Source organism: Chlamydotis macqueenii, chromosome 12 (genome assembly GCF_036417535.1).
Source record: "Chlamydotis macqueenii isolate bChlMac1 chromosome 12, bChlMac1.mat, whole genome shotgun sequence".
NCBI classification, from domain to species: Eukaryota; Metazoa; Chordata; class Aves; order Otidiformes; family Otididae; genus Chlamydotis; species Chlamydotis macqueenii.
In genome coordinates, this window is record NC_141567.1 from 17,683,728 (window position 1) to 17,703,472 (window position 19,745).

A 19,745-nucleotide genomic window follows, 5' to 3' on the forward strand; every position below is an offset into this window, starting at 1 on the left:
GATAACAGATGGCTTGTCACTTCCGTGTAATACAAGAGCAAGCAGGGACAGGGAGGTTCACGTGAAACTAGAGAATTATCAAGGTAGTCAAATGAATTATTCATTAACAAAACTCAGGGAGTAATCAAACCCAGCATGTGATACTTTGCATGTGGAGATGGCTACTGGGCTGTATGAAAAGAATTCCAGGCTTAGGGAAAAAAGTGAAGGAAGGGAGGAATGATGTTGCCCTACTGAGTATTAACTTTGCATCAGATTAGGAACTGTGGGATCTGATAGCGGTAAATATATTAGCTTTGCAAACTTTTTGTTAAAAACATGCCTGGAAATGGCTGAATACTAAATTGATAAGTGAATTAAAAATTAAAAGCAACTTCTTGTGCACAGCAAGTTGTCAAATGACATAAAACTGTTAAACTAATTCAAAACATTTCAAAATATTCAAGTGTGTACTTGCATTAAAAATGGTTTTGTATTTAAAGAATTCACCCATGTTCTTTGAAACACAAGTATTTCTGGGCTGTTAAAATAATTGGATGAGTCTTGACTAATAATTGTGAATCTGAGAGAGAACAAATACAAATTAAAAATTGAACATGTGTGACTTCAGTAAAAGATTAATTCTTATTGTTCTGAATAAAAGCTCTAGACGTTATGCTCTGAATAATTTTGTTCTGATTAATTTTATCACTTCAGAGTACTAAGAAATATGCCATGAAACAAGGAATCAACTAGGCAAGGCAGGCAATAAATTTTTTTTTTTGGTAGAATTAACTTCAGTAGATATTAGTAAAAATATTAGTAAAAGATTCAGGAAGATATTAGTGCGATTATTATTAAGATATATAAGATTAATATATCTTATTATCTAGGTGTTGGTAAAATTGTCTTAAGGTAGCAGATACCACTAAAGGATGTCTCCTGATCTTTCTTAGTGTAGAAAGATGCCTTATGTAAGAGCTGATTTCAATTTTCGGAACAAATAGAAGTGAAATCTTGCAGCGATCTTGTTTTGTAAATAACAAGCAAAGGGAATCACAATCCAGAAATCCGCTGCAGTAAAGCAGTGGAGGTTTTGTGGTTGATTTCAGCAGTCTTCTGAACAGTGTCTTCATTGTCTGTGTTACTTGCCAGGGGAATTTCTTGGCCAAATTGTATCGTAAGCTATATGCAGCAAAACCTTTGTGGTCCTACCGATTACAAAAGCTGGTGAGGTAGGAGCAGCTGTGGTATATAAGGGGCCTAACCGGTCCTTGTTGTGCCACATAATGCAGAGCCATATCGTACACGGGCTGTGTGCCTGGAGCTTTCTGCAGCAAATCTGATTGTGATTCTTGGGGAATTAAAACCCTATTCCATGGAATATTGCTGGAGATAAGATTGTCTCCCAGAGAGGGATAACACGTTTCAATCACTCGGTCCTGTAGGTAATATTTTTTCCATATAAAGATGAAGAAATAAAAATAAAACCAAAGTCGCTTAGCAGGGTCAAATGTAAAGTCTGTGGTAAAGTAAAAAATATAATCCATGTCTTTTTGACTGCCATTCCCCTCTCTAATCAGTGGTGCATACTGAAGCATGTGCAAGTGCACGTGGGGGAATGAACACAGAAAGGCTTTTTGCGGAGGTATGCTGTCTCTGGTTACCATCAGTAATCTGGAGAGATCAACTATAGTCATTCACATACAGTTTTGGAATTTTGTTTACTTTAAAGTATACAGCAAATTTTCTTGGGTAAAACAACTTAAACAGTAAAGTATCAAATTGAATTATCTTTTTCAATCTATCATATTATCAGTATTGTTAAGGTTTGTGAATTATATAGTTACGTAAAAACAGCTATTGCATGAGCTGCTCAGCTAAGAAAAATTTCAGCACAGTCCTGTTAGTTTCACTGGTAACTCACGATTTACACCAGCCGTTGGTCTAGGCTGCTGTTTCATCCAAAGATGTTATAAGAACCCAGCAGTTAAATGAGCACTTAATGTTTGTGAAATGCTAGATGCCGAGGGCAGCCGAGTATGAAAGTGCCATTAGTTCTGGTTTAGGCTAATTTGCATTTTACTGGTTACTGCTCATCTTGAACATCAGTTCAAGTCCACATAAAGGTAGTTTAGTCCATTAGGTACGATGGTTTTGTCTTTTACCTAAAATAATCTTCATTTTTGTTGACAGTCCCGTGACTGTGCCAGTGCAGTGCTTTGTAGCAGAGCACTTCAGTGAAAGTGCTGGTACCGGAATTTCTGTACTTGTTTTAGAGTCACCAGAAACACAAGCCCTGCAGGGAAACTTAAAAAGATTCAAGGATTTTTGACCATGAAAATTAATGTTAAGACAGGTCATTTTTAGGTACTACAAATCACTTCAAAATAGACATACATGTTCTGAAAGGAAGAAGAAGAAAAATATATTGTTCTCTCATCTCCCTATGGGTGTGTTGATCTGCATATAGATGTTACTGGCAGTCCATAGAGGTGGTTCACGTCTTGTAACCTAACCATCATGTGTTCCTACTGAAAGCAGGTGGTATTTTTAGAGAGCATAACACATTTATCTTATATTTTTAGACCACTTTATATTTTGCTTTTGAAAATCAGAGCTCTGGAAATACAAATTTTAAGCCAGTCTTTAAGCTGGTAATGGGCAGTTCATCATAATATACAAATCATTCCGTTTTCTCGCCACCCTTGAGTGTTTCAAATTACATTTTTTGACAACCAAGTAGACTCATATTTATTCCTATTCATATTTATGTTAGACTTTAATATTTGAGCTCTGATCTTTATGCCTGAGCTACAGGACCATCTTTGTTAGTAAAAGCTTTAGAAATACCTAGAAAATGAATGTTGTGATACAAGTTCTATTCTGTTCTAGAGTTTTTCCCTCTGTAAAGCAGGCAACTTAGTGTTGTATTTTTAATTCTCTAAAATACAGGTAAAAATGATCTCCCACACTCTTCTCTTCCCTTTATGTGAATGAGTCTAAAAATAGCTTATGCCAAAAGTATAATGGAAAATATCGTGCAGAGTTAGTTCTTGAGGTTTTTTGCAAGAACATTTCTTCAGGAAATAGACACACATGAACTTGCCTTTCATACTTGTGAGTTGACTGTCAGGGCTCAAAAGAATCACTACAGCCTATTTCAAGATGTATGGGAAATCATATGCTGGTGTTAATTGGCCACAAAAATGTTATATATGAAGAAGGGGATTCACCTTGGTATTCTAGAAATCTGATCACACTTAAGACCTGATACTTTAGGCCGACAAATGTAACTTTGAAGGCTTTTCAGGTGTGTGCCAAGATAAGATATCAGAAACATTGATTAGCAAGTTGTATTTAACAGCTATTTAGTCATCAAAGTAGACTGAAGAAAACTACTCTTCCATTTTCTCTTTCAATTTGCAGTCCCACTGTAGCAATGTTTTGCTATTTCCTGGAATCCAGGAAAAGAAATTTTCTAAAAGCTGACACTGATTAGTGTATTGTTATTATTAGAATGAAACAAATGGGAGAAGTCAATAAAACATTTCTGGAAGAATAGTCAGCCACATTCTGAGCCATGCTTTCTGCAATAGGACATGCAATTACGTCTGTACTTGCTGAGATTTGCCCTTTCACAAGAGACCTCTAATGTTACTGTTGCTACAAAGAACAAGAGCGTAGTTGCTTTGTTGTACCTTACCATCTTGTGAAATACCAGCATAGGCATGAAAACCTTAAGTACCTGTGGCTGCTTTTCACATGGTTTTGTGTGTGAGTGGTTTAGCTTCTTGAAGTAACAGAACTGGTCCCGTGAATGGAGATGTTCAGTGTTGTGAAACTGATAGCACTCCTTGAAGTAAAAAGCTTTGCTAAAGAATATTGAATTGAATTTTTAAAATAACATCTTTATCACATCACTTGTGTAGGACTGTAGTAAAATAGTTGTTTATAATACTTGTATTTGTAAGTCTTCCTTTCTTAGAATGAGATGTTTTATTTTTTGTGTAGATCGAAAGGATGCAGAGGGCTGGGAAACAGTTCAGCGCGGAAGGCCTGTTCGATCTCGATCCACAGCTTTGGCAACAAAAACTCCTGTAGCTGCAGAATCGCTGAAGTCCAAAGGTGACAGTGACAAAGAAAATGTCATTTCACCACTGTCAGAGAATAAGTGTGGGAGTTCGCTCACTGACAGTGGTGCATCCAAAAGCACGGAGCTTGTACAGAGAGATCCTTTACATCCGTCTGAAGATCCTCTTACTGAGAGGACTCAGGTCAGTACAATTTTGAACCATTTGCTAACCTTAAATCTTGCAACTTTTGCGTTAGAGCATTTTGTAAAGGTAGTGTTGTCTAGAGCTTTTATTCACTAACCAGATTTAAAAGAATTTAAAAATAATGGCTAATTCTGTTACATTTGTGGAAATGCATTAATATGTCAGCACAAATAGGCAAGTTAACAGTCATGAGGTGAACCATATCTTTTACACGCTGTGGGCAGATTTCCCATATTTTCAAAAACTCAACATTAGGTGCATCTCATACAGAGAAGATTGCCGGTAGAAAGATCCAATTTTTGCAAGGTTATGAGCAACTGAAATAGATGTGAGTTATTTGCATCATGCACTGTAAGGTTGCCAGCTATTTTGTTAAAATCCTTTTGACTCTAGTGACTTTAAAAATCAAAATGTTCATTTTGTTAATTTTGCAAATGCCTCTTGTTAGTTCACAGCACATGCCTCAGAAGACAATGGGAGTACTGGCACACCATTGCAAGAAGATTCCTTACAGACAGTTTCTGAGATGCCTCCAGTTCTCACAAATACTGAGTGTACTTCAAAAACTGTGCAGATTACTGAAGCTGCCTCCCTGATGACTGATATGATAGACCAGCATCAAACAGAAAAACTGAAAGCTGAAACGGAAATGGATCCCTCAGATATTTCAAATGTGAGTGCTGCCAGATTGGTAAGAAATCTTATTAGATTTCTGAGTAAATAATAAATATAAGCCTTAATTTTCTCGTTCTGTGTTGCACAGTGTTTATTGTTAGCCTGCTGTAGAAATTGTGGAAAAGTCTATAAGGTACTTACTGTAGAAAAAAATAATTTGTTGCACAGATACTTTTAATGATTTTAATTCCAGTAAAGTTTCTGAACTTAAACTAGACAGGTATAAATGTGTTATTTGAACTGTAGAGATCTGTGCTCTTGCTACTTTTTTTACATATGTGTGCCATAATTTTTCATTTCCTTCCACTATCAATCATTTTAAGTCAGACTCTTATTAAATTCTTACTCCAGTTTTGCTAATTATTCAAACTGGAAACACATGGGATATCAAAATTCTGTTAGAAATGAATGTAGACCTCTGCGTTTTAAGACTAGCTGAACTGCTCTCTTGGGTCTTCCTATACAACTAACAATTTGGACAAATGCCATTCTAAAGCAACAAATGTGAAATTGGTGTTCTGTTTTTATGTGGCTTCTCAAAAAGAATGCCCTTTCTTGTCTGTAGAATTCTGGAGGTTTCAAGGTATGTCTGCTTTACTGGGTTTCTCCAATACTTTCAGATTATGTTTTGTTTTTATTTTTTCAGAAATTAGTTAAAATTCTGATTTGCAGAAGTTTTTCTGTAAATCACTTTCCCTTTAGCATCTTTTACAAACTGGACTGCTGCTAGGTAATTTCCAAGTCAAGTATCTGTTTGTTTGGTAGCTGGAGTGGAAATGAAGCAGTTAATACAGAGATTAGAGGAGAAGACAATCAGCTGGTGTATTCAGGCTTACTTTCTTGCCTAACTATTGCATCATTCATGTTGAAAAACAACATAGCATGAGATTCCGTTTTATTAACTACAGTAAAGTTTCCAGATCCAGTTCATCTACAGATCCATTTTCATCTTTAATAATACTTTGGAGCATGATTCCTTTTCTGGAGATAACAGCAGGGCATACCATTAATGTTTCGGAGTAGGTGTTACTTAGTCCCTAAGACTAGGTATTTAAAAGAATAATAACTGTCGTTATTGCTTTTAATGACAGTGTTCATGTAATACTTTTTGGAATGATGTGAATGATAATTTCATAAGTGCTTCATGTGCTATTAAATGAGTTCGTAGTTACTAACAGTTTTATTGGGGTTTATATTTCTGTTACCTTCACAAAATATAGAAGTAAAGGAACTACAAGTAATTAGAAGTTTAACAAAATACCATATAATTCATATAAACTATGGGGAAATCACTGGTTTTTGCCTGCTACTGATTTTGAGGTTTTTTTCTGGTTTCATGTTTCCTACAGTCTATGGCAGAAGTCCTTGCTAAGAAAGAAGAGTTAGCAGATCGTTTGGAAAAGGCAAATGAAGAAGCCATTGCTAGTGCTATTGCAGAGGAAGAACAATTAACTAGAGAGATTGAAGCAGAGGAAAACAATGACATTAATATCGAGACTGACAACGATAGCGATTTCTCTGTGAGTGTTCAGTTTGTTTTAAAATACCCAACTTCCAGCTGTCTTTGATGTCAGTGGAGTATTAATATAGAAGTTGTTAGCGTTTGGTTTTGCATTAAAGTAACCTCTTTTACATGCAAATAAAGTAAATAGCGTCATGTAATAATTACACCATGTTGTCTAAGGTTATATTTAGTCTTACTAAACTCAGCAGCACAGTGCTACTGAGTGGTACAAAGTCTTCTGATGTTCCAGTCGTTGTCTTTTTGTCCATTTCTGTCTGCAAAACTGGGACAGCTGGCACTTGCTACCACACAGGAGCTATTCTGGTGAAGCAGAAGTCTCCATTTGTACTGTCAAAAACAGCAGGAACAGCCTCTGTCTTTGAGATGACTAGTTCAGCTTGGAAACATTGCTCAGTATTGCTGAGTTGGCATTATTTCGTGTGTGCGTACACCTGAGCACTGAGGTTTATGTTTTTACTGTCTGGATCTTGTTAAATTTCAGGCTAATATGGGCAACGGAAGCATATCTTTCTGTGGTATGTCTATGGACTGGAATGATGTTCTGGCAGATTATGAAGGTAAATTTTCATATACTACTGTACTTACGTTGAAATGACAGCAAAATTCAGAAAAATACCCATTTTACTCATGGCTAGTTAAGATTTCAGAAGATCCCCCTAACATCTAAATACTATTCCAAGTTATGTAATTTTTACTATTATTTCCTTAGGAAAGATGGACTTGGGTATTTAAACTACCTCTGTGTGTCTTTGTTCTTCAGCTCTCTTCCCTCATTTCTCTACTAGAATTTTAAAATTTGTTATCCAAATTTATTGATTTCTTTTTTTAAATAAAAGCTTAATAAAATCACTAAGCATTGAAAATGCACAGGGATTAGAGGTGCTTCAGTCTGTGTTTGCACCTTATTTAGGCTCAAGAGAATCAGTTTGAGAGAACTTCAAGAGGAACTAAGCCTTATTAGTTGCGCGTCTCCCACAGAAGTGTGTTTATATTATCTATGTCTTTGTTTTCTTCATGTGCAGCTCGTGAATCGTGGCGCCAGAGTAATTCTTGGGGAGACAGAGTGGAAGAAGAGCCTGCACGTCCACCTGGACATGGAATACACATGCATGAGAAACTATCATCACCGTCACGCAAAAGGTTTTAGAGTTGTTACCTGTCTTGATTAGCCGGTGAAAACAAGCAAGCAAACTCAGAAACCTTTCATAAATCTACTTTCTTTAAGTGTGTGGGTGAAAAGTGTTACAGAAATCAGTATGTTATTTTCATAATGAACTAGACTCATGCTACATTGTCCAGTAAATAAGGATTTGAAGACTAGAAGAACAGTATTTACATTTAGGGGAAATAATTGCCCTCCTGTTTTTTTTTTTGTCTTCCTGAAAATGACATAGAAATGTTTGCAACACTGTCAGTTAATGTTATCTCACTTGCTTTTGCTCTGCTTTGTTTTTTATTAAAAGAACAATAGCAGAATCCAAAAAGAAACATGAAGAGAAACAGATGAAAGCTCAACAGCTGAGAGAGAAGTTACGTGAAGAAAAGACACTGAAGCTTCAAAAATTAATGGAGAGGGTAAGCTTTCTGTAATACAAACAAGCCGTTCTGCTGCCTTTCAGAAAAGCCTTTTTTCCACATAGTCTAGAAATGCTAGAGATTAAAACTAGCAGTGAAATGACATTTTCCTCTTTAGTTCACATAGTTTTCACAGATGACTTGTGCATCAAAGATATTAAAGAAAGCGTTATTTCAAATAATGAACTTCTGTTAAGAGTGTTGCTGATGTACTATGCTGGCTCAGATTCAGGGAAGGCATGATAAAAGTAGAAATGTTTTGAATGTATCCAGCATAAACACTAAAACTCTCCAGGCTAATTCAGTTAGCAAATCAGTATACTTTGGGTTAAACTTAATGCAGGCTTTATGCAGGGCATCAAAATATTTTATTACTGTAAATAAAGCTTCAAATATTGGAAAATTCTGAGGAAAATTCAGGCCCTGTTTTCAGTTACTCTGTTAGTAATGAATTTACTCATCATATTAGGAGAAAGATGTACGGAAATGGAAAGAAGAATTATTAGATCAAAGGCGCAGGATGATGGAGGAAAAATTACTCCACGCAGAATTTAAACGTGAAGTGCAGCTACAAGCAATTGTTAAAAAAGCACAAGAGGAAGAAGCTAAGGTAAGTTACTTTGTTTTAAAGGGGAACTATTTAATAGTTATGCTTGTATATGTTTTGTGCAAGTTAGATATGAACGTGTGTGAACCATGAAGCAGATTTCTGAAGCCTATTTCTGAAATGGACAATTTTTCTCTAATTTGAATTTTAAATTAATTAGCTGTTATTAGACATCGTGGTGAGATGAACTGGAAGAAAAGATGGGTTGGAGTAAAGATCTGATAGTCATCATGCTGCTTTAGTACCTCAAAGTGTGGCAGCATTTTTGGTGATAACTAGTTCTCCTGGAAGAAGTAGAAGATCTGATTATTGATTCTCTACTTTCCAGCATGTAGAATGAGAAGTGGGGAGAGCTCATTGCTCTTCTCATTTGTTAAGGATCCATTCTAGATCCAGCATTCTGTGTCCTTAAACAATAGTTGTGTTGCTGTGTTTTGTACCACTAATATTTGTAAACGGTTGGAAATTAATAGAAACCTACAGTTAGCACTTGGCAATTATTGTAAAATAAGTGTTTTGTTTGGTGATCTTCTGACTTCATACGTAATTTCATAAGATAAGCACTAGATGAATGCTTTTGGATTTAACTTATTCATATTACTTTGATAACCATTGTTATAGTTTAACCCTAGCCAGCAACTAAGCTCTACAGAGCTGCTCACTCACTCCCTGCCCTGTCCTGGTGGGATGGAGGAGCAAATCGGAAGTATGAAAGTGAGGAAACTCATGGGTTGAAATAAAAACAATTTAAGAATAATATAAAAAAAAAAAGTAAGGAAAAGGAAGATACCACAGAGGGAGAAATAAAACCCAAGGCAGACAAGTGATGGAAATGAAAACAATTGCTCAGCAGCAACCAACTGATGCCCAGCCAGTCCCTTGAGCAGTGGCCCCTCTCTGCCAATCTTGCCCTAGTTTTATTACTGAGCATGACATCATATGGTATGGAACATCCCTTTGGTCAGCTGGGGTCAGCTGTCCCAGCTGTGTCCCCTTCCAACTTCTTGTGCATCCCCAGCCTGCTCGCTGGCAGGCTGGTGTGAGCAGCAGCAAGGGCCTTGACTCTCTATAAGTGCTGCTTGGCAGTAACTAAAACATCCCTGTGCTATCAACACTGTTTTCAGGACAAATCTAAAACTTAACCCTGTACTAGCTACTGTGAGGAAAGTTAACTGTGTCCCAACCAAAACCAGCACAACATAAATGAAAATATTTTATTTTAAAGACTGCTTTTCCCGAGTAAAGATACATGTATCTCCTTAAAATGAAAATGTGACATTATATAATGAGCATGTTTCCCACCTGTGATTTGATGCAGCTGTTCGTTCATATTATTTAAGAAAAGCACAACAAAACTGATGTAGCATTTTTACTTAGTCACTGGTTCTGTCTCTTGGACTAAAATGATTTCTAGATTACCTAATTCAGTCTAACATACCTTCATTATTATTTCATTACACTGGTGTGACTTCTGTAATCATATTAACTAAATCACACTTGCCATAATTCCCCAGCTAAGCAGATGTTTCAAGTATTGTGTGTGTTTAAACGTGTAAGATCTGCTGCCTCTTGAGGTTGTTGTGTTCTGGAAATAAGGGTTAATTGGACCAGAAGGCTGTAGAGAAATAGCTGATGAGTAGTACAGCTGAAGACCATGGTAACTGTTGCTGCCCAATTGGTCACCTAAATTCCCAGTGCTTGCTTGTTTACTGAACTATGAAATCCATTCTGTAAATGGATTCTGGTCAGTAAACAAAGCAACAAATATCCTGTCATTCTTTATGTGATCTGTTATTGTCTGTCCATGTACATTCTCTTTACTCATTTCTTTTGTGGATTCAGATAGAGCATGAACTTTGAGTACAACAGATCTTTCAATCATACATTTGGGTATGGTTTATAGCTAATAAATTTTTATTATTTTCCTCAATAACTTTTGTTCTAAAATATTGATTTTATTAAGTCAAAGTTAAGTAAAATGACTGTGGGCTTTTTTTTCCCCATCCATGTAAGTTTCTAAAGCATTTGCATTTAAAAGCCTAAAGTTGACAATAATTTTTTTGAGCAACCTTATAGAGGACAAAATATTGATTACCTTCATGAACGTAAGTAGTAGAAAAGCATAGTCGTTTATATTTTTAGTATACACGTTAAAGTACTTTTAGCCTTTTTGTATTATTTTCTCAGTTTATTCTTGTGTATTGCACTGTCCTGTGGTTGAAAAAAATAACATATATGTTTGTTAAATGGGCTGTATCGACAAGAAATACTAAGACAATGAGGTTGTTCAGTTTTTTCTTATTCATAGTATGTATGGTTTCATTTTTTTATTCAGTAAGTATTCTTATGCTTAAAGTTAGATCAAAAGACTTGTTGGATTCTACTAGCACTTAGTTATTTTACCAGTTTATCCAGCTAGGTCTTAGCATTCCACATTTCGTGAATGGGAAAACAGACTAATGAAGTCTTGTTGCTGAGAAGACTGGGAAGACTCTTCTGATATTTACCCAAAGTTTCTTGGTTTTCTGATACAATTAAATTGCACTTTTTTATATTCCATGGGCTAGCTGTCCTGTTAAAAAAAAATAATCACCAAACGAAACAATCAAACCAAACCAAACAAAAAACCCCAACAAAAATACAAAGCCTTATTGTCAACTTGGTAGTTTTCTAACCCATTCTGGAGAAATGTCACACCAGTTTAATTAGGTGGATAAGTAACAAATGGGTGGAATTCAATAAAAATTTTACTTATTTCAGCATCTCAGATAGTTTCTTAGACTTTCTGATTATTTGCAGGTAAATGAAATTGCATTTATAAATACCTTAGAAGCTCAGAACAAACGTCATGATGTACTGAATAAACTAAAAGAATATGAACAACGCTTAAATGAATTACAAGAAGAGCGTCAACGAAGGCAAGAGGAAAAACAAGCACGTGATGAAGCAGTTCAGGTATGAGATATCTGTAGTTGCAGGGGGACAATGAAATATGTGTTTGTTTTTCATTTTGGCTATACAGTCTTTGTTGCTTTCTATCTTACCTTCTTCATTCAACTTCAGAAAAGTATACTCTGTACTATATTTCTCCTTTACAAAGTTTCAGCAGTAAGAGAGAGAAAAGTAAGTCTTAAAGTCTCTGTAGTGGAGGTATTATAGCTGCTGGGTAGGTGATTTTTGCCTGTCTTAAGCTTTTTTAATAAAAATATTCGTTACTCCATTGTGACAAAATCCTTAAAACTTTGACAGAGGAAACAGAGAAATATTCCTTATCATATACCTACTGTCATAATTACAATACTTTTTACAAGATCAGTGAAAACCACGATGCAAATGTGTTTGTGTTCCTGGAATCCTGGTGTAGGTTGGGTTTTTTTTTTGTATTTTATTTGTTTGTTTTAAATACAGCATTCCAATACCAAGTTTTCCAGCCTCATGCATCCACGTTTTTTGGCACTGTTCTCTGCTAGAAGCTAAAATATCAGTTTTCTTCTTGTGTAAACTCCTACTGCCTCTCTATACATACCTCAGATCACCACAACTGTAAATCAACTGTGAATCCAGCTTCTGCTAGAGCTTAGTACTTAGTATTAGCAGCTGATCTCCTTGTTGAAAAATCGGGCATGTTACTGACTTCAGTGGCTCAGAAGCCATTTTTGAGACAGAAGGTACTCCAACAGTGCTGGATAAAACTCTCTTTGAGAGAACATATTATTAAACATTTCTGGATTTCCAAAGACTGATTGTGTTATCAGTGACAAGTACCCTTCTAAATTTGAAAAACTTGGTCTCAGTGATCCTGGTTTTTTGTAGTTACTCATACTCCCTTATTCTTTCCTAGAGTCCCTTTCTGGGATATTGGGTATTTTTACCTCTTTCTTTTCTCTACCATTTTTTCAGTCCTTTCCTGGGTTGTGTAGACATTAGGCTGTTCTTAGGCTGGTACTTGAACTAGAACACTGCAGACAGCTTTCAGTACTTAATCCCGCTTATGAGCACACTGTTCTCTCTGTATCCTTTCTGCCAGACTGAGGATCAAACTGATACTTCCTGCTTTGCTTTTTCAACGCACAAGTTACTTAACAGTTGAGCAAAGCCCTATCTTTTGAGATATGCTGTAGCTCTATAAAACAATGTGTGTTCTCCTCACAGGGGAGCTTTTCCTGCACTGTTGTGGAGCTGGACCCACTCCCTGTATAATAACTTTTTTAGCAGTTAGTGTAATACAAACAAATAATTCCACTTCAGAGAACTGAAATGAATCGTGAGAGTTCTGAATTGTATGTATGAATTTAACTTTGTGCAAAAACTCTTCAAACACTGGCAAGAATACAACACTTCTAAACGTAACTACTTTATGTTTACTGTAACAGTGATGAACTTTTACTGTACATGGAATTCCATCATTCAAAATCACAAGGATTCTAAAAATGCTGTAAAATTACAGTATCTATGGCAACCAGACTGTTTATCTACCTGAACAGTGTCTTTGTCAACCTCAAGTATTTCTCACATCCATTCAGTAAAATCTACTTGCTTCTTCCTGACACCAAGTTCTGCAGATTCACCTTTAAATCCTTCCTTCCTTCAAGCTTATTTTAACTTGCTTTTCCATTTAGTAGCACTGGTACCTAATTCAAAATGTGCAAGCTATACTGGTACACACATTTTTCAAAAGCAACTTAGAGATCTTTGTAAGGTAAGTCCAGCAGAACTAGTATTTGTTTTTATGTTGCACTGGGTGTATTCTGTAAAACTGTGTGCATTCTGGTTGATTTAATTTACTACCATTTACTACGAAGTATGCTGTATCTTGTCTTGTTTATTTTATTAAGAAGGAAGTAAATGTATTTGTGCAATGCTTCTACTGAAACTTTATGCAGGAATAAATAAGGTTACTGTGAAAGCCACAGTTTTGATTATTCATTACCAAGCTATATTGCCTGTGAGAGATGAGATGAAAACAGTGCGGTTAACATCATATTATTAACATATTAACATCATAAGACAGGCTGAGAGAGTTGGGGCTGTTCAGCCTGGAGAAGAGGAGGCTCTGGGGAGACCTTATAGTGGACTTCCAGTACCTAAGAGGGGCTACAGGAAAGATGGGGAGAAACTGTTCAGTAGGACCTGTTGTGATAGGATGGGGGGTAATGGTTTTAAAATAGAAGGAGGTAGACTTAGATTAGATATTAGGAAAAATTTTTTTACAATGAGAGTTATAGAACACTGGAACAGGTTGCCCAGAGAGGTGGTGGATGCCCCATCCCTGGAAACATTCCAGGCCAGGTTGAACGAGGCTCTGAGCAACCTGATCTGGTTGGAGATGTCCCTGCTCCTTGCAGGGGGTTGGACTGGATGGGCTTTAAAGGTCCCTTCCAACCCTAACCATTCTATGATTCTGTGATATTCATGAATATAAAATGCTGTGCATTAAACAAAAAAAAAAAGCTCACTTACATTTGTATTTCTTAATTTCTTTACTAACGTATAGGGTTAATATTTTCTGCTTGTTGTAGTTTAACTCTGATTGGGACCAGACTACGCAGTCTCTCTCTCACTCCCCCCACCCTCCGAGAGAATAGGGAGAGACATTATAAGAAAAAGGCTCAAGGTTTGAGATAAGGACAGAGAGAAATCCTTAAAGTTACTGTTACAGGCAAAACAGACTCGACTTGGGGAAAACTATTCATTTCTTATTAAAACCAAAGCAGGATAATGAGGCAGAGAACAAGATAATCTTCCCCCACCCCTCTCCCTTCCGGGGCTTAACATTATCTCTACCACCTTCCCCTCCCCTCAAGCGGCAGATGGGGGGAAAAGGGAATGGGGGTTACGGTCAGTTCATCACACATGGCTTTACGCTGTTCCTTCCTTGTCAGGGGAAGAACTCCTCGAATTCCTCCCCTGCTCCAGCGTGGGGTCCCTCCCATGGACTACAGTCCTTTGTGAATCTGCTCCGGCGTGAATCGTTTTTCCACAGGGTGCTGTCCCTCCAGGAATGGCTGCCCCAGCGAGCCCTCCATGGGCCACAGCTTCCTTCAGGCTTCCGCCTACCCCCGCACAGGTCCTCCATGGGCTGCAGGTGGATCTCTGCCCCTCCGTGGACCTGCATGGGCTGCAGGGGGACAACCTGCTCCACCATGGTCATCACGTGGGCTGCAGGGGAATTCTGGCCAGGAGCAGCATTACTCCTCTCCCTCCTTCTTCACTGACCTTGGTGTCTGCAGCCGTTCCTCTCACAAGAAAAATTCTCCACAACAGGCTGGCAGACGCCTCTCCAGGATCTCTTCACATCTCATCTCCTCTCCACTTCTTGCAGCCAGGCCGGGCCGAGTTGGGCCCAGTCGGCTGCCCGACGGGAGGCCAGAGGGTGAGGCCTGCAAGGCCCACAAGACTTGCAGCTCCCCCTCTCTGCCCCCACTTGGCTTCTTCACATCTTCTCTTCTTTTTTTTTTCCTGTTTTCCCCTTCTTTATATATACGTTATCCCAAAGGCGTTATCATGGAACATTCTGCTGTCAGTTGGCTCAGCCATGGCCAACAGCAGGTCCGCCCTAGGCCTGGACGAGTCGAATGGACAGAGGGGAAACTACTTCTAGCAGCTTCTTACAGAAGCTGCCACCGTAGCCCTCTCTCACTAAATAAAAGCAGGGCACTACTTTAAATATGTCTAGAATGCAAGGCCCTCATCTAACCATGTAAAAATGTTCTTTATTCCAGCAAGTTTTGGTTTCTGTGATGAAATCTCATACTATCTCCTGAGAGGAAGATAATTTCTTTGCTATAGTGATGTGCCTTTACAGTGCTGCTATTTTTAATTTATTCTATCATACAAAACAGACTAATTTTTTAGTAAGATAAGGATTTGAAGAACACATTGAAAATCCAGGTCTCCCCAGACTTTCAGCTAAACATAATCATCACATTTCCTCTTAGTAAAACTCACCAACTTAATGTCTGCTCATGAATGTCTTATTTAAATGTGACGTTTCGAACATGCTGTATTTTTACATTTGTTGCTGATTGAAGTATAGCCATTCTGTCAAAAAGGTTTACAATACCATGTATAGTTTCTTAATTAGTTAGAGTAGTGAGAGAGAAATAATATATTCTGTGATAGCGCAAAAATTAATTGTAAAAGTCTCATTTGCTTTATAACATAATCAAGATAGTTTCAGAATCATAATTTAAATATTAATATTCCATGGGAGCATATCTTATTTCTACACTACTTGTATCCTGTAGGATGTGTAAAATGTTTCCAAATACTCTCATTAATTAACTAGTTTTATAAGCTTTTATAGTGGATAGACTTTTTCAGGATAAGCAAATATATGGCCAGTCAGTGTGTACCTTTGTTCATACAACTGTGCTTTCAATGCACATTCAAACTTCTGAATACACTCATGTTTGTATGTAATTCCTTTATCTAATAAAAACACAGTTCTTACTCCATCGTGAAAGTAGATAACATTCTATAAGCAGATGTTAAAATTCAGTTTCTGTTGATTCCTTTTTGTTTTTTTCCTAAAAGAAAAATTAGAATTTACTTTCCTATGACTAGGAGCGCAAAAGGGCCCTGGAAGCAGAACGGCAAGCCCGAGTTGAGGAGCTGCTGATGAAGAGGAAAGAACAGGAAGCACGGATAGAACAGCAGAGACAAGAGAAAGAAAAAGCACGAGAAGATGCAGCACGGGAGAGGGCCAGGTAACTTTGCAATAATTTCGTTTGTTCCCTGTGCTTCACTGTCATCCTTTCCAGCAAACTGCAGCTTCTGTAACAACAGTACTTTCTTAGCTCTTCAGGCTTAGTATTTCAACAAGTAACATTAATAAATAGCTTTGATGAATGCTTGGAAGAAGAAATAAGGTGAGTCATTATAAATTCTGTAATAGATTTTTGTATTCCTTAGATACATGAACAATATAACATACAAAGTTGTATTTTATTGTATTAATCTTAGTTTTATTGCGAACAAGACCTTTTAATAATTTGCCTTTTTCATATTTAGCTTAGTTTTCAGAGGAAGCAAGATTAATAGCCCTGTGTTCCCCACATCAATTTGAATTCACCTTGTAGACACTAGAGATTACGTTTTTCAAGCACAAAGCTGGGAAATCAGGCTTAATTAATTCTACTGCCTACAAACTATTTAGTTTATATTTTTGCCTATAATAAAAAGTTCATGAAGGAGTTTTCATATGGGCTCTTCTTTCTCTCTTTCTTTTAAGCCAAACATAAGGTGCAGGGAGAATGAAGATGGCTGGCATTGCGGTGTATTGAGAGGTTTACTGTCAAGTCTGATTCAGGAAAACTGCTTTATGCTTATTGTTTAATTTGCCAGATTCTGTTTGTATACATTTCCTATTATTACTTCTTTCCCCACAGTTCCGCTCCGACAAGCATTCTGTAAAACTAAAATATAAGTTACATTTTTCCTATGACAAGAAGTGTTCACTAATGGTTCTTTAAACATTTTTATTGTCACAGCTTTTCTTCAAAGTTATCGTGAAGAGGTTTTTTTCTCCAAGTAAAATATTCAGAATTGTATTGATCAACTTCTTTCATCTTCTGAAGTCATGAGTAGCTCATTGTAAAGAGATTCAGCTTTCAGTTAGATGTTTAATGAATCGTGGGTAGAGTCTATGGCCTTGCCCAGAACTTCATGGACCTTTCCCCAATATGTTGAGCTGAAGTCACAGTGAGATAGAGCGAGTTGGAAGAGGTCCTTCAGCATCTTGTTCTCGTTCACAGGCACTTGAGGAAGATTAGGACTAACAGGGAGAATTTGGGTTATGCTGTTTTGGGAAGATAGACACTGCATGTTTAAGAATTCCACAACGTTCTGAAATTTGAGGAAGCCCTCATAGTAAGCAAATGTGAGATAATTGTCCCATTGACTTCTTTGCCTTCTAAGGTCTTCTGTGGTTAGTACTTGTCAAAAGGCTCAAGGCATGTAATTCCTGGCTCTTTTTATTTAATCAGTTTTAAATCTGCCACTTTCCTTTGTTGCACCCCAGTAATTTCATGATGACAAGTGAGGAACAGCAGTTTCCATTTGCCTTCTATGTTTCAACAAATTTCCTCTGTATTTGCTAGTATAGCACTCAGTTTTCAAGTACTTTGTGCTTGATATTACAGTTCTGTGCTTTTAGGTTTGGGAGGTTTTGGGGGTTTTGTTGTTTTGGTTTTTTTTTTGGTTTTTTTTTCTGGAAAAGAGTAGGAAAGAATGTATGTGGGGTGCTGTACAATGTGGTGCATCTGTTATGTCAGAATGGCCTCTAACGTAGTAGAATTAGAGGAGGATTCAAAGTGTCCTGGTTTAGAAGTTAAGGGAGAGACAAGCTTGATAGGAATCTGGCTGTACTGTCCCTTCCGTCCTGGACTTTGGCATCTTTTGGTGGAACCTCGGGATATCTTTTGGTATTTTGTTTTGTTGTTTTTTTTCCTACTGCTGGGATTTGACTCTTATCCTGAAGACTTAATACTTGCTGGAGTTAGTAATTTTTGGAATATCTGCTTAAAGTTTCTTCAGTAGAAGCTTTACCATGTGCATCTGGTGGTGATTAAAGCATCTGTATGAAAGGAGTAGTGTACTTAAAACTGACTTTAAAAGCCCCTCTGCCCTTATGGTACATTAACTTGATTCCAGTAAGGTTTTAGATGTAATTTCAGAGTATTTTATATTCCAGAGAGTTGAAATCCATAGTATGGAAAATTTTGCTCTTGTCAATAGAAATCATAAAACTGTATAATGTAACCTGATCATGTAAAAAGCATGCTTTTCAGAAGGGCTTGTACAGGAATAATGTTGATGCTCTATAAATGGAAACTTTAGAATTTTGTTTCAAATATTATTAATCCAAAGTATGCAATGAAATTAATTTGTCATAATTTATAGGATTAAATATTTTAAAATACATACTGAAAGAAGTAGCTAAAATAAGCTTTGGGTTTGGGTCATGTGTTGTTAGTTGTGATTTGTTTCAGCTCATGGCGTGAGTCAGGAGTTCTTTAAAACAAAAACAAAGACTGCAGTTCAGTCTTTCTTTATATACCGCAGGGGAGATAGCACATAAACTACCTAATGCTTCTCATCCATCATCTCTTCCTCACTCCTCCCTCCATGTCTGTGGTGACTGGAAGAGTTCACTTAGACTTTCTGAAAGAACAATTGTGTGTAGTGTTTATCATTAGACTTGCTTCCTCCTGCATCTTTCCTATCTACTTTTATATTTTCTCTGGCTTTTTGTTTTAAACTTTTACTTTATCTGAGCCTTCTACATTTACTGAAATTACTTTGTTTTTTTCCATGAGTTCTCTGTTTAAAAACCCAAACAAATAGAAATCCGCTCAAAACAAAAAACACTGTTATTTGGATAATATTCTTTGCTATCCTTTCTAGTTTTGTTATTCAAACTACTTAATTTTAGAAGGCCTTTTAAAAAGATGGCTAGTGGCTTTGAATAATTTCTTCATTGCTCAGTTTTACTCAAAGCTTTTGTTACTTCGTTTGGCCCTTCACAGCTGCCGGACTTCTAGGAGAAGTGTTTCTCTCTTATCCTAGTTCTTTTTGTACAAGCAAAGTGAGTAGCTGACTTTCTTCCTTTCTAGGGTTTAATAGCTCGCTTGGCTTACTGATCACTAGTAAGTTGTTCATGATGAAACTGTTATCTGTAAGTTTCTCATTAATACTTACAGTAACAGACCATGTTATATCTCTTGTTCTTTTCTCAGACAGAAACAAAAAATCTTAATCTCTTCAACAGGGTGATGTTTAGGGGATTCACAGGCTCTTACTGACATCCACAGGCATTACAGCTGTGCTGGGGAGGGAAAGGAGTGTTGCTAAAAGTGAAGAGGACAACCGAGGTTTCAGGCATGATTCAGGTTTTTGGAAGGGGGATGTAGGGCAGACAGGTTCAGTGAGCAAAATTGGTCCTGACTGCAATTGTGTATACGGAAGGTGACAGTAAGATAAATGCCTAATCTTTCACTGTTCTTTGGTATCTTGAACATTTAGAATTGCAATATTCTAGAGCAGCAATTTATCACTCACGACTGCATCATTTGATGTTGGTCAAAGTTTTATCTGTAAGTTT

At 37.0% G+C, this 19,745-nt stretch overlaps 1 protein-coding gene across 1 annotated transcript in view; it reads left to right on the forward strand.

The window, feature by feature from the left end:
* Nucleotides 1–19,745, forward strand: part of SCAPER (S-phase cyclin A associated protein in the ER) — a 157,748-nt gene that overhangs the window by 40,352 nt on the left and 97,651 nt on the right. The window contains exons 9-17 of the mRNA XM_086757440.1: nt 3,994–4,256; nt 4,708–4,932; nt 6,284–6,454; nt 6,941–7,016; nt 7,482–7,599; nt 7,923–8,034; nt 8,504–8,644; nt 11,441–11,596; nt 16,208–16,350. Coding sequence (XP_086613566.1) covers nt 3,994–4,256; nt 4,708–4,932; nt 6,284–6,454; nt 6,941–7,016; nt 7,482–7,599; nt 7,923–8,034; nt 8,504–8,644; nt 11,441–11,596; nt 16,208–16,350 — 1,405 coding nt within the window. The remainder of the gene's footprint in view (nt 1–3,993; nt 4,257–4,707; nt 4,933–6,283; nt 6,455–6,940; nt 7,017–7,481; nt 7,600–7,922; nt 8,035–8,503; nt 8,645–11,440; nt 11,597–16,207; nt 16,351–19,745) is intronic.